This window comes from Heteronotia binoei, chromosome 7, assembly GCF_032191835.1.
Source record: "Heteronotia binoei isolate CCM8104 ecotype False Entrance Well chromosome 7, APGP_CSIRO_Hbin_v1, whole genome shotgun sequence".
Classification (NCBI taxonomy): domain Eukaryota; kingdom Metazoa; phylum Chordata; class Lepidosauria; order Squamata; family Gekkonidae; genus Heteronotia; species Heteronotia binoei.
In genome coordinates this window covers 112,016,648-112,031,671 of record NC_083229.1, presented here as the reverse complement: position 1 = coordinate 112,031,671, position 15,024 = coordinate 112,016,648, and the positions used below count along the sequence as shown (strand labels likewise).

Sequence of the window (15,024 nt, the reverse complement as noted above, 5' to 3'; positions counted from 1 at the left end):
CTGAGGTCGCCTGGGAAGACAAGCACATGGGGTGCCCAATACATGTTTCCCCAATGAGATTAAGCAGTTTCCAAATTATCTGGAAGCTCCAGCCATGGAACTTACAGTGCATATCTGGTTGAGCAAGACTCCGGTGGCCCTGGGAAGCAGGTAATCTGTGGTCAGGCACTTATACACACAGTGTGAATACAGAGGCACCGTCTCCCTGCCACTGTGCGTTCTCTGACAAAATGTAAGAAACTGCCCAAGTTGGACCCGGCAAAAAAAGTTATTACATTCTTCCTATTGAGCAAAAATATGGATGCAGAATTAGGGCACATTTAAAATTATTTCTGTGGGCATATAGCAGCAATGCACAATTTGCAGATGTGTTTGGGGAATCTGAGCACTTGCCAAGGCTTTGTTGTACAAATTATAAGTGTGTCTTCTTCCCACTACAGATACAGTTTCTGCTCACCATTACGCACACCCTCAGTGCTGTCGTGAAACCATGTGGATTTCCTTTTGGTTGCCTGATCTTCCAGTCCTCATACATGACCACACTGGTCATTCTGTTTGTTAACTTTTATGTTCAGGTAAGCTGGAGAAGGTGAACAATACATGTGTCGCATGCTTATATAAAACTGTTTGGGATGAAGTATAATTCTGGGTATAAACCTTCATGGGTATGCATGCTTTTTCTTCATGCACGTGAAAGCTTATACCCAGAACTAAACTTCGTTGGTCTTAAAAGAGCCAGTGGACTCCAACTTCGGTCTGTTTCAGCCCAACAAGACTACCCGCCTGAATCTATTAGGGATGTGGGGTGGGTTAGATGCTTGCAGGGGACCTTGTAAGATTAGCTAATAAAGCTCTTTCACTGGATGAAGACTGACTGGCCTCAGGCCTGGCTCTGCCACTAGAAAAACTAGGAGATTGCCTAGGGTGCCGGCCTTCTGGGGGCACCAATTTGGCTGCCCCCCATGTGACTCGGTGATGTTATCAGTGTGGGGGGGGGGCACCAGACAGACAGTTTATTTACGATCACAGACCAACTGAAATACAAGAATTTAAAAGCTTCGACACAAAAGATAAGAACTATGCTATAATGTATTAGGATAGACAATTGTCTTGATATGTTCAGTATAAGAGTTACATCCAGACGCAAGTTAAAACAGAACATCTTAAAACTGAGAAGCAGTAAAACGAGTCTTTCGGATGTTACAGTAGGCAGCGCAGAACTTGGCAACAGCTTCAGAAATGAGCTGGTTTTCATCCAAAAGCATGAGATTGTGACATTCTGATTCCCACAGCCCAGAATTTGCCTTAAATATAAAAAGGTAGTCCCCTGTGCAAGCACCAGTCATTTCTGACTCTGGGGTGACGTTGCATCATGATGTTTTCACAGCAGACTTTTTTTTTTTTATGGGGTGGTTTGCCATTGCCTTCCCCAGCCACCTACACTTCCCCCCCAGCAAGCGGGTACTCATTTTACCAACCTTGGAAGGATGGAAGGCTGAGTCAACCTTGATCCAGCTACCTGAACCCAGCTTCCTCTGGGATCGAACTCAGGTAGTGAGCAGAGAGCTCGGACTGCAGTACTGAAGCTTTACCACTCTGCGCCACGGGGCCCTTAATTTAGGCTCTATATATTTCACACGGGCCTCTTTATACCAGGAACATCTAAGAATTATGTGCGTAGTGGATTCAGTTTCCCCTAAGCCACAGTGGCAAAAGAGATCCAGAAGTTAGCCTTGCCTAAAGTGCCAGACATTCTAGGGCTGGCCCTGATTGGCTAGCCTGGATTAACTAATACCTGGGAAAGGGGCCACAAATCCTCACAGCCGGTTCTGTCAAACTTTCACTTGACTTCTGCTGAATGTGATAAGGGAATCCTATTAAATTTTAATATCGTCTCTCATGCCAAATCTCACCATGAGAACAAGTGAGAGACACGTCCTCAGCAATCCTGCAACATTCACTGCAGCGTGATAATGTGTCGCGGGGGTGTCCAATTCCACAGTGCTTGGAGTCCTTTTCTGCAAGCTCCTCCACTTGCCTTTGACTCCCACAATAAGCGAATGTTGACAGCAAAACCAACAGGATTTTAACAACTGGAGGAGGGGGAGAGATGTAATGCAAAAATAAAACAGAATTTGGCAAACCAGATACAATAAAAACAGCTGAAGTGTAGCATATGCATGAGAAATGGAGGTTAAATTGAAGTCTTGGTGCTAGAACCTAGAGCTAGCTTCAAGCTGCTGGCCTCAGATGGGAACACTGAATTCTCATCTGCATCAAACAAGACACTGAGGAGGGCACAGCTGCGTGGCATAAAGCACAGAAGCTGCTTTTCTCCCGTTTCACTTGCTAGACCAAGGCAAATCTATACAATGCGCATTATCTGTTCGCGTAATCTGGTATTAGGGGGTCTTCTTTTTTACTTTTCAAACCAGAGACTGCCTGGAACCCAACCTGTACCTTGAAAGCTGCAGGTTACATGCTACTAGCATAAAGCATCATGTATATTAAATACACACAGCAAGAATAAGAGTGATTGGAGGTAGGGCCTATCCAGCCAGTCCAGTTAAACCCAGTCCAGAAGACGTGCCATCAAATCAACGCAGTAACTTCTGCATAATTAACTTGCAAGTCAGGGTGTTAACGGTTCAGCAAGATGAATTAATGTGCTTTTTTGAAGCACACAGTGCTGTCCTGACAATGCGGGTCCTCAAAGCAGCTGTCCTTTATCATTTCAAGGTCTACTTTTAGAGGTGGAAGAGAGTAATATTTTCTATTTTGATGCCAAACTGCCCAATTTGCTGGTTTTAATAAATCAGCCTTAATTATAAGAGTAGCAATACTTGTTTTTGGAAGCTCTGGAAACTGACAAGAATTCGGTAAAAGTTGGCACCAGAATTTGGAACAGTGCACTTAACCATCCTGCAAACCACAGTTAATTGTCAGCTATTGAAAGGAGATTAAAGATTTATCCACTCTGTGATGCAGTAAACACACCCAAATTATTCTCACTAAGTTCACCTTAGGTCTAATTTCCCTTTTATCCAAATGGAAGAGGGCTAGCTGAGTTCCTATGAACCCCTATAGATTTTGAAACACTGCATAATAGCCATCTGTTAGCCAACTGTAGAGGCACAGACCGGCCTTGAGCTTAACACAGAAATGCTTCACATAAGAAAACCATGCAGAGAATTAGGAGTAAAATCCTATTGTCCCCTTACCGAGTGTGCTGCTACTCCTGTACATGGTAAACTGAAGCTTTTCATCTCACTGACAAAGATCTAGTTATCTTCTTTTGTTGCAACAGTGGGCTCTAAGCAACAGCTTGAAAGCCTACACCCCCAAAATTGTGTTGGTCTGTAAGCTACTACTAGACTCAAATCTAGGAGCCCACTCTTATAGAAAGCAACTGGTTAGGAAATCCATTCATCTGCCTCCACTGAAGAGAGTTAACAAATAAGGAAGCAATGACAAGTACTTCATGCACATGTGTTTTTATACCGTAAGTCAAAAAAGTATTTTGACGCGAAATGACGAACGTTGTACTCCCGAGGATGACCAAGAGATACAACAATAAAATAACTGAAAATACTAAGCGCTGCAATGACGTCTCTAGGTGCCATGGCAGCTTGGTGCCTGGGATTTGTTGAGCCCTGCTGTACCCCATTCCTACTGCTGTTCCCAAAACCACCCTAGAAGCTTCTTTGCCCCCTCTGTGGGGGTTCAAGCTGAATGTCAACAAAGACAGCAACCTGCTTCTGTTGTTTTCAGGCAGTTCGGAGGAGGGGGTTAACAAAGCCCTTGGGAATGGGAATACACAAAGGACCCATAGGCAGTATGCATACGAATCTGCTCCTTAAGATACCTAGTGGACTTGTATATGGCCAACTCCCCACTAGCCTTGCCCAGTCTCGTGCTCCTTTTTTCTGCAGCGATTTTGCACATGTTGCCGCGGAGCTGTGACTAGCCTCACCTGTTTCCCAAGTTCCTTCCGCGGCTGTAGAATTCTCTGAAATCCAAATTTTGAAGCTGCAGAGAGAACTCAGGAAGGTGGCAGGGCAAGTCGCAGCTCCATGGAAACATGTGCAAAATTGGGCAGAAGCACCGCAGGAAAAAGGAGCGCAAGACCAGGGCAGGGCTAGTGGGGAATCAGCCTATGTTTTATGACTACTTGAGACATAGGAAGAAATCCTAATTTTGTTTCTTCTTGGTTCCCCCCCCCCCCCTTCCCAGACTTATCGGAAAAGACCTTCAAGGACTGACGTGAAAGATGTCTCTCCAGTGACCGAAATGAAGAATGGGTTCCACAAAGAGTACATAACGGCAACTAATGGTGCTCTGAATAATAAAAAAGCACAATAAGTACTAGACTTTTAAGAATGCATTGGTAGCCTACAAAATTCCTCCCACACTTTCCCCCCTAAAAAAGACAGAGCAATCCTAAGCGAATCTAGTCAAGAGGTAAGTCCCATTTGATTTAATGGGGCCTACTCCCAGGAAAGTGTTTCTTAGGATTGCAGCCTGAGTTGATCATTTGATTGTGCGCAGCTTTTAGGACAACCTTCGTCTCAGTTCGGTTGCATTTATCTTGCTCCCAAGGTGTTTAACTTGCTGTTGTTTAAGGTTAAAAAGGCAAAGTAGTTTCTAATATTTTGATGAAAAACCACCAGCAAAGCGATGTGTCAGGGGGTGGCTGCTGTGATAGTCCCCATCGCTCAGCCAAAAAAAGCCACATTGAATCTTAAATGGGGCAGAACGCCTGACACAATTCTTGCTTCAGAAAAAAAAAATTAAAACGTGGTTGCATTTTGCGCTAGCATTCTACAATTAGGATTTTATTTAATCTGTGGGCTGCTTCATTCATTATTAGTTGTTCTGTCACGCACAGTAATATCAGTGTTAGGCAAAGCAGGTACTTTATTTCTTTTGCAAATTGTTTCCTCTCCCCCACATTCTATCACTGGACTGATTCAGGGAGTGTCCACCAATGTGTGTCTCAAAATGGCTTCCATTACAGCAAAAGGGCGGGAGTTGACGGGAGTTAGTGCAAATTAGTGCCAATGGAGGCGTCGGCTCAAACAGTGGCATCCACTCCACTTTTAAAAATTGCAGGTTATTAGCGAATGAGCACATTGGCTGCAATTTGCCTCTCAGTAATCATGTCTCACACACCAAAACTTGCATACCCTAAACACTGTGATTGTTATTGTGATAGTTGATGGTAACATTATTCATTGCCTTTTTCTGCTCTCCCGTTCCTTGGCTCAGCCAGGTGCAGTAGTCCATGTGATGGTAGAAAACAAGTTTGCTAGAAGAGTACTTGTTTAAAATCAGGGGAAAGGGTTTTAAAAAGCCACAAAACCTAATACATTCCTGACAGCAGCACTTTTTGGCTCCTGGCTTGCTCTTTTTTGCTTATAGAACCATAAGATGCTCTTGCAGGTTGCCCATAAAGAGGGCTGAAACATATTTAGTTGAGAGACTGTCTCCGACTGTTACAAGCTCTTCCCCTCTGTGGTCTTCTAGCATTCAGTATGCCTACTTTAGGTCTGGTTGTCTTTAGTGCGGCTTGTTTGGCCGCACTCCCACCCAGTGCTAGGGTGGTAAGAAGCGCTAGGAGGCAATATCAGGGAAAGGGTTAGTCTCTGGGCCCTGAATGCCAGCCACCCATGCTGACTGGATGGCTGCTGTATGAGGACAGGGGTTCTGGACTTTCTCACGTTACCAGCGCACTTTCCTAATATAGTATTATCCAGCCTTCTTTCAAACAGCGCTTCATAGCTACTGGACGCAAGCTTCACCTCCTGTTTAGTTAAGGACTACTTCTGGAAGTGGGCAGTGACAGAGCTTGGCTTGGCAAGCCATCTATAAGCGGCAGCCCAGCGAACTAAGTTCACCAATGGGCTCGCTTTAAAAAAAATGAGGGCTGGCTAGAGCTGACAGTGTTGTGACTGAGCCAGCTCAGCTAGGCCACTCCAGGACAGCAAAACAGAGAACCGCAGAGCTCATCGTTCTGCCAGCATTGGGGTCCATGTTGTTGTCATGGCCCTGGCTGGCCCAAGGTCAGCCAACTTTGCCATCGGTCCCGCCTACGCACCGAACTACACACAAGCTCCTCGTGTCCCATCTCTTCCCTTTCATATGCTTCTTCATGGGAAAAAAAATACTGGGCGCGTGAGATGAAGAGTTCCAAACCACTCGCCCAAAATGGGACCATTAAGCCCAGCCTCAGCCAAACGTCCACAACCCAGCAGCAGATGTGATATACAGGGTCACACAAAAATGGAGAACATGTGCAGAACAGCACTGGCCAACAGTAAACAAACGAGGCTCATGTGGGTGAGACACCAGCGGAAGACCTCCAAAGTCTTATCCCTGGAAATAAAGTAATGCATCTGTGGGTTGTAGGGCTGGCTCAGCAATGCACTTGCTAGCCTGTATGTGGTATTCATGCTTTGCAAAGTGCTTGAATGGCTGGTTACTTGGCTAGCTTGACTATCCCCATGTCACAGCCAGGGAAAGCAAGGCTGAGAATAGCTTGGCCGAGCCCCCATAATGAAGCCAGGGCAGGGGCCTTCAGACCCAACTATGCCAATGCAGCTTTCCAGATCGACCCCAACAGCAGCTCTCAGGGAGTCTTCCTTTCCCTTGTGGCTCCAAGATTCTTTATGACCAACTGATGTCTCCCACTGAAAACAGCCTAGGTAAGAAGGTTATAGAAGTATGGAGAATTAAGGACACCATTGTGAATGGAGCCCAGGAAACAGCAAGCCATATCTGTCTTAAGAGACAGGGTTCTGGACTTTCTCACGTTACCAGTGCACTTTTCTAATATAGTATTATCCAGCCTTCTTTCAAACAGCGCTTCACAGCTACTGGACGCAAGCTTCACTTCCTGTTTAGTTAAGGACTACTTCTGGAAGTGGGCAGTGACAGAGCTTAACCACTACACCAAACTGGCTCTCTCATATCTGTCTCAGTTTGGTGTAGTGGTTAAGTGTGCGGACTCTTATCTGGGAGAACCGGGTTTGATTCCCCACTCCTCCATTTGCAGCTGCTGGAATGACCTTGGGTTAGCCACAGCTATTGGAGAATTGTCCTTGAAAGGGCAGCTGCTGTGAGAGCCCTCTCAGCCCCACCAACCTCGCAGGGTGTCTGTTGTGAGAGGAGAAGATATAGGAGATTGTAAACCGCTCTGAGTCTCTGATTCAGAGATTAGGGCAGTGTATAAATCTGCAGTCGTCTTCTTAATGTAAAAAACCAAAACCTACGTAACTGTGATCCAAAGCACAGACCGATTTCACACAAGGGCTTGTTCCGGGTGGAGAGCCCTTTTGCCCCCAGCTCTTCTCTCAGTTTTTGCACAAGCTGCCCCGGAGCTGCAAGCTGGTGCGCCGCTTTTCCGTGGCAAACAGAAACCGCTTGCAAGAGGATCTCGCTTGCTGTGGAAAAGCGGCTTGCCATCTCACAGCTCTGGGGCAGCTTGTGTGAAAACTGAGAGAAGTGCCGAGAGCAAAAGGGCTCTCCACCCGGAACAAGCCTAGTGCAAAATCGGTCACAGTTATCAGTAGGATTTACTTCTGGGGAAACTTGTCTAGAATCAAGCTGCCAGATATACTTGCTTTGTTTTCTTTTTTAAAAAAACGAAGGCAACATCATTCCTGAAAGGCGATACAAGGAAAACAAGCTGTGATGTTATTACTAAGGTGCAACATCATGTCCAATCACGTCATGTCATGTTTAATCATATCAATGGAGAAAGGAGTAGCAGGATGGTTCCAGTAACCAGTGAGGACAAATTTCTGCCATTGCCAAAAGTAATAATTGGATGAAATATGGGAAGGAAGGAAAACACCACGTTGCTCACAGAACTGTTAAACCAAAGGCACTTGTTCCCATTTTAAAGGGAGACTCTTTGACAAGAAGGCTTCCAGACAGCCCATGTGAATTTCAAATCCCAATGTAACATTTTTCACAAACGCCTGCTTATGAGCACAGGTGTGATGCAGTAAAGAGTACTGACCAGGGTTCGGGGGACCTGGGTTAAAAGCCTTATTCACTGGTTGGTGACAAGGGTGTAGCCAGGATTTTAAAAGTCAGGGAGCTTTTTGAAAAGTGGGGAGCACCCTTTCCCATCCACTGTGGGGCTTGCTGCTTCTCATAAGCTTTCTTCTGGCAAAAAAGGGGGGGAAAGCAGGCTGCACCCCGAAGGACCCCCTGAAAGTCAGGGAGCAGTGACCCCACAGCCCCCCCCCCCCCGTGGCTACGGGATGATGTCTGGCAATACACTTTAACCCTAATTTATATCCGAGGGGGGTTGTGAGGCTGAAACAGAGGAAGCAAGAACCCTTTCAACCAACCTGAGCTTCTTGAAGAAAGGGCAGGATAAAAGTATGACAGACCAGGAAAACGACCTTAGCTTGACTGAAATACTCAAGGGTGCGACTAGATTCCACAGAGGCCATTGTTAAGTCTGTAACCCTTCTGCACACCCCGGGTCACTTAAGAGCCAGCAGAGGGTAAGTCGTTAAGAGCACAGGACTAGGAGAGGCCTGACTCTACCAGTGGAAGCCCGCTGGTGACCATGAGCCTATCACAATCCTTGGCCGAGTTTACCTCACAAGGTTATTGTTGTGAGGACGAGGCGAAGGAGGTGAGAATGATGAGATAAGCTGCTGTGGTCCTTGAGTACAGAGAGGAGATACAATTTTAAAAGCAGAAAAGGAATGTACATCCTCACATTAGATTCCTTCAGAAGGAACATGGTCCCTCATCCCAATATTTGGTGACTGCAAAAGTGGGAAGAATATTATCCAAATTTTACCATGAGACACCCACTGTCCTGTGAACAGTCTCCACCAAACCTTTGAACTATGAAGTTGTCACTGGGTGAACTCTTGGAGAACTTACTAGGCTACAGATTGGTTCCAGTTTCTTGAGTCTAGCCCATCAGACACCTAGAAACTGCCTTTTCATTTTTTTTAAAAAAAGCTTATGTTTAAAAAAGGAACAATGCCTTACTCAATCTTTCAAAGGGCTGACAGATGCAAAAAAAAAACTTGATAAAATTGGAAATCAGGTTGGCTTTAAAATGTAAAAAGACCATAATCAAGATGCTGCTATTCTGAAATACCCCAAATGAAAACTTTTTAAAGTGATTCTCCTGTAATGTACCACTGAAATAAATACCTTTTACAGTCAGTACGTTTTATGGTCTTTCTATCGTTCCTGTTACATAGCACTGAAATAACTTGGGAGGAATCTGCCCATTTCCCCCTAATCTTCTATGAAGTACACTTCACGGAGTTGACTTAACAGACCTTGGTAGAGATTTATGTAGCGATTTCTATACCATATTTCCTAAATTCAAGGCTATTTGTAAAAAAAGAAAATTGCTCAAAAACATTAAAGCAAGCAGTATCATCACATCATCACAGAAAGCCAGTTTTGTGTAATGGTTAAATGTGCGGACTCTTATTTGGGAGAACCGGGTTTGATTCCCCACTCCTCCACTTGCAGCTGCCGAAATGGCCTTGGGTCAGCCATAGCTCTTGCAGAGCTGTCCTTGAAAGGGCAGGTTCTGGGTGAGCTCTCAGCCCCACCCACCTCATAGAGTGTCTGTCATGGGGGAGGAAGGTAAAGAAGATTGTAAGCCGCTCTGAAATTCAGAGTGAAGGGTGAGATATAAACCCAGTATCATCATCATCAACAGCAGCCAACTCAGAAGTCAACTGAGAAAAGAAACGGTTTGCATCTCTTAGGAAAAGTTGAGAGAATATGGTTAGAGAATTCCAGAGGGTTGGAAGAGAGGCTGTGAAAGCTCCACCAAACTAGCTTTGTTTGTGGGTAGATTTATTTGTAGCCATCAAGCAAACACCTGCAAGTGGGTGGGGGCCCAGGGTGTGAAAGGTTTTACAAGTTAGCATTTGGAATTTGGTCCTCAAGCCAACTGACAACCAGCGCACCCAACTGAGAACCAGTTGAATATTTTCCTCCCAGACCAGACAGACCCTGGGCAGGCTCTGTTCACTGAAGCCTCAAAACTGTCTTCAGACGGCATGGTCAAAAGGTCAAACACCATTACTGCAGTCAAGCCTGAAGACTTCCAAGGAACAGAGCAAGATCAGGTCTGGAAGGAAAGAGAGCTAGCTAAGTATTAGGTTTAGACATCCCCCCCCCCCCAAAAAAAGGAACTGCAAGCCTCCAGTTTGATATAGTGCAGTGGTGGCCAAAGGTAGCGCTCCAGATGTTTTTTGCCTACAATACCCATCAGCCCCAGCCATTGGCCCTGCTGGTTGTAGGCAAAAAAACATCTGGAGAGCTAACGTTGGCAACCCCTGATGTAGTGGTTAAGTGTGCGGACTCTTATCTGGGAGAAAAACAGGTTTCCTACCTGTAACTGATGATCTTCGAGTGGTCATCTGTGCAGTCACACTGATGGGAGTAGGCGCCAGCGCCGATCTCGATCGGTAAACTTCAAAAGCTGCGGATTTCCGCGCCGACGTCCCAGTGCGCATGCCCGGAGCCCCCCTCCCCCGCGCATGCTCACTGGGACAGGAGCGGACATCCCGCCAGTTCCTTCTGACCGCCACGTTAGCCCCTCAGGAGGGACCGTCAGCAGCGGGGAAGGTCGGGCGGGTAGTGTGACTGCACAGATGACCACTCGAAGATCATCAGTTACAGGTAGGAAACCTGTTTATCTTCTTCGTGGTCTCTGTGCATCACACTGATGGGAGACTAGCAAGCTCAAGCCTACCTGGAGGCGGGTGCGACGGTCCATCACGAGGAGACGGACTGCAACACAGCGTGGCCCACGGCGGAAGCTCGTCTCTGCCCCAGGTCCAGCGCGTAGTGTGTCACGAAGGTGTGAGCTGATGCCCAAGTGGCAGCTTTACAGATGTCCTGCAGGGCCACTCCCTTCATGAACGCAGCCGAGGTTGCCATTGCTCGCGTGGAATGAGCCCGTAGAGGGCCGGGCAGCGGCCGCTTGTGGAGCATGTAGCACAGGCGAATCGCCCCCGTGATCCATTTGGACAGACGCTGCGAGGAGATCCGCAGGCCCGTGGAGGGTCCAGCGTACGACACAAACAGTCTGGGGTCTCTCCGCGACTGACTTGTGCGGTGGAGATAAAAGGATAGCGCCCGCTTAACATCCAGGGCGTGAAGGCGCCGTTCTGAGTCATTAGCCGGCACCGGAAAATAAACCGGCAGAAAAATTTCCGAATTCAGGTGGAACGGGGATACCACCTTTGGTAGGAACTTAATGTCAGGGCGGAGCATCACCCCGTCCGCTGAGAAATTAAGGTAGGGGGCATCGCAGCGGAGCGCCGCCAGCTCCCCCACCCTCCTCGCCGAGGTGATGGCCACCAAGAAGGCCGTTTTCCAGGCCAATAGGTGAGGAGAGCAGGAGGCCATAGGCTCGAAGGGTCTTCCCGTCAAGGCCCTCAGGACCAGGGGCAAGTCCCAGGCTGGGGCAGGGCTCCGAACTGCCGGGTACAGTCTCATCATGCCCTTGAGGAACCGCTTTGTGTCCGGGTGCGTGAAAACCGACCGGCCCTCTATATTCCGATGCTGTGCCGAAATGGCCGCCAGGTAAACCCGCACGGACGACTGGGCGAGGCCCTTGTCCAGCAGCGCAATCAGGAAGTCAAAAATCACGGGCAGTCCCGCTCTACTGGGAGGTACAGAGCGACTGGCCGCGAACTCCGCGAACTTCGCCCACTTAGCCGCGTACGACTTCCTCGTGGATGCCTTTCGCGCGTTCATAATGACAAACTGCGCCCTGTCCGAAATCACAGGCGCCATGCCGTCAGCCTGAGATGTGGCACGTCGTGATGGAGGATCCTGCCCTGGTAGGAGAGGAGAAGGTCCGGGGCCTGTGGGAATCGGTAATACCTCCCCTTGGCCAGTCGTAGGACCAAGGGGAACCAGTGTTGTCTCGGCCACCATGGCGTCACCAAGATCCCCTGTGGGCGTTCCCGTAGAAGTTTCTGCACGACCTTGGTTAACAATGGGATAGGTGGAAACAGATACACTGTGTGGTGAGTCCAGGGGATTAGGAGACCGTCCCCGAGGGCCAAGGGGTCTGCACCCCCCCTGCAGCAAAACAGGTCGCACTTCGTATTGTGCCTCGTAGCGAACACATCCAGCTCCGGTGTCCCCCAGCTGTGGAAGACCGGATCCAGGAACTCCGAGTTCAGTTCCCACTCGTGAGACAGGGCTCCTCCGCGACTGAGGAAATCTGCCTGCACATTCTTCACTCCCGGCAGGTGGGCTGCTTGTAGGGAGACCCCCAGCGATCTGCACAGCTCCCACAGCAAGATGGCCAATTTGCAGAGGTTGCGGGACACCGTCCCCCCTTGCCTGTTGACGTACGCCACCGCTGTGGTGTTGTCGGTCAACACCGCTACTGCTTTTCCCTGTAGAAGAGTCTGGAAGGAGAAGATGGCGTGGAAGATGGCCAGGAGCTCCAGCAGGTTGATATGCTGTTGACTGTAGCGACTCGGCCACCTGTCCCCCACGCATATTCCCCCCATGTGGGCACCCCAGCCCCATAGGGATGCGTCCGTTGTGATCGTTAGCACTGGTACTGGTTTGTGGAAGGGGGCTCCCTCCACTAGGCACTGTTTTTGACCCCACCAGCTTAGGGACTCCATCACCTCCGGCGGTACCGTTAGGAGTCTGGAGTACGGCTCCAGGTTGCATTTGAAGCTCCTCAAGAACCAAAGCTGTAGAGTCCGCATCCTCAGCCTTGCGAAGGGGAGCACCGCCGTGGTGGCTGCCATAAGTCCTAACAGTCTCTGGATCTTTCGTGCTGAAACCACCGGATTCTGCCGGAAAGCCGCTACCATTTGCACGATGGCATTCGCGCGGTCTGGAGGGAGGAATGCCTTGCACTCCGTTGAGTCCAATATCGCCCCTATGAATTGCACGCGTTGTGCTGGCTGGAGATGGGACTTCTTCTGGTTTATTTGGAGTCCCAGTTCTTCCACCAAGGCAAGGGTGATTTCTATGTGCCGCAGCAAGGACTCCCTGGACTCCGCCACCAGGAGCCAGTCGTCGATGTACGGGAAGAGTGTTACCCCTTGCTGTCTCAAGTGAGCGGCAATCACCACCATCACCTTGGTGAACACCCGAGGGGCCGTGCATAGTCCAAAGGGAAGAGCCCTGTATTGGAAGTGCTCCTCTCCAATTGTGAAGCGGAGGAACTGCCTGTGGAAGGGATGGATCGATATGGAAATATGCGTCCTTTAGATCGAGCGTGGCCATCCAGTCCCCTTGTCCCAGCAACGGGAGGATATACTGTAGGGTTGTCATCCTGAACTTGTCGCATCTTACGAATCGGTTCAGGGCCCGCAGGTCCATAATTGGCCGACGACCCCCGTCCCGCTTCGGGACTGCAAAATATCGGGAGTAGAAGCCACGCCGGAGTTGTTGCATAGGGACCCTCTCTATCGCGGCCTTGTCGAGGAGGGAGCATACCTCTTCCCGGAGGGTTTGCGAAGGAGGGGTGTAAACAAAAGTCGGGGTGGGTGGGGGGTTGGTAAACTCTATCCCATAGCCCTGTTGAATAATTGACAGCACCCAACGGTCCGATGTGATGCGGGCCCAGGCAGGGAGGAAACGTGCCAACCGGATACTGTGCAAGTCCACAGGGCCATACAGGGGCGGGAGGCAGTCAAAGGCCCTGCTTTTGTTTGGAACCCTTCTGCCTGGGTACCTGGGTAGAGGGTGGCGAGTACTTAGGTTTCTGCTGGTACTGGGGCCGCGGAAAAGCTGGCTGCTTGGAGCGCCATTGCCGCTCTGGCGACTTTGAGTAGGGCTTCTTGTGCCACGTCTTTGGCCACTGTCTCTTGGCTGGAGTGCGGGGGCTTGTTACTCCCAGGTTCCGAGATGTCTTTATACTTTTGTCTAGCTCTTGCAAGACCGAGTCCGTGTTTGAGCTAAACAATCCCGAGCCATCGAACGGTAGATCCTCCACGTAGGCCTGCGTGTCGTGTTGCAGTGCCGTGGAACGGAGCCAGGAATGTCTGCGTAGGGCGATAGCAGTGGTCAACGTTTTGGCGCACGTGTCCCCCGAGTGTTTTGCTGAGTTCAGCTGTTGTTTTGCGAGGGCCATGCCCTCCTTTTGCAGCTTCCTCAGTGAGGTCTTCGCCTGCTCCGGGATGGAACCAAGAATGGTGGAGACCTGGTCCCATAGGGCATATTGATATCTGCCCATACAGGCCGCATAGTTTGCAACTTTGACTCCCAGTGAGCCTGTGGTATACAGCCTTCTTCCTATTGCATCCAGTTTCCTACCCTCCTTATCGGGGGGCGTGGAATGGGTCTTTTTCGCCTTAGACGAAGAGGACACTACCACTGAGTTCGGTCTCGGGTGCACGTACAGGAACTCTGCTGATGACTCCTGGATCCTGTACATATGGTCCAACCTGCGAGAGGACACAGGCGTGGACGCCGGCTTGTCCCATGAGGACTTGGCAGTCTGCAACATGACATTGGTTAGAGGCAGTGCCACAGCGGTGGAAGTGTCTTGTTGCACGATGTCGAAAACCGTATCGGTAACGACCGGTTGTGGCTGGACCGTCGGGAGCGAGAGGGTTTGAGCCATCCTCTTTACTAAGTCGCCATAGGACTTGAGGTCCTCCGATGGCGAGATCGGCTGTTCCTCCGAGGTCTTTCCCGGTGGCGATGGCTCATCCGGCGACGAAGGCCCTCCTTCGGGAGACGAACCCCCCGGCGACCTGGGAGACTCGTCCGGGGAGTCGGACAAGTCCGATGGCTGCACCGGCTTCGATGGAGATGCTGGGGCTGTCGGGGTCGACCTCGACTTTAACGGTGGGGTGAAGTCTTGCTCCTTCGTGCGTGGTTCTAGGGGTTTCGACACCGACGCCGACGGGGCCGTCTTCACCGTGCGAAAGGACGTGCGGGACCGGTAAGATGTCTCAGAAGCTAGGTCCCATTCGGGTTGTCGCGGCGGCAGCCATGGGTAGTGAGGCTGCATTGGGTAAGCCCCATACAAAT

At 49.4% G+C, this 15,024-nt stretch overlaps 1 protein-coding gene and 1 long non-coding RNA gene across 2 annotated transcripts in view; both read left to right on the top strand.

Moving 5' to 3' along the window:
- ELOVL2 (ELOVL fatty acid elongase 2) overlaps window positions 1–4,370 on the top strand; it is an 89,764-nt gene extending 85,394 nt beyond the window's left edge. Inside the window, exons 7-8 of the mRNA XM_060244211.1 lie at window positions 441–575; window positions 4,234–4,370. Coding sequence (XP_060100194.1) covers window positions 441–575; window positions 4,234–4,362 — 264 coding nt within the window. The 3' untranslated portion in view covers window positions 4,363–4,370. The remainder of the gene's footprint in view (window positions 1–440; window positions 576–4,233) is intronic.
- Window positions 1–9,201, top strand: part of LOC132574764 (uncharacterized) — a 272,751-nt gene extending 263,550 nt beyond the window's left edge. The window contains exon 2 of the long non-coding RNA XR_009555648.1: window positions 8,941–9,201. This is a non-coding gene — a long non-coding RNA (uncharacterized LOC132574764). The remainder of the gene's footprint in view (window positions 1–8,940) is intronic.
- Window positions 9,202–15,024: the final 5,823 nt, after the last annotated feature.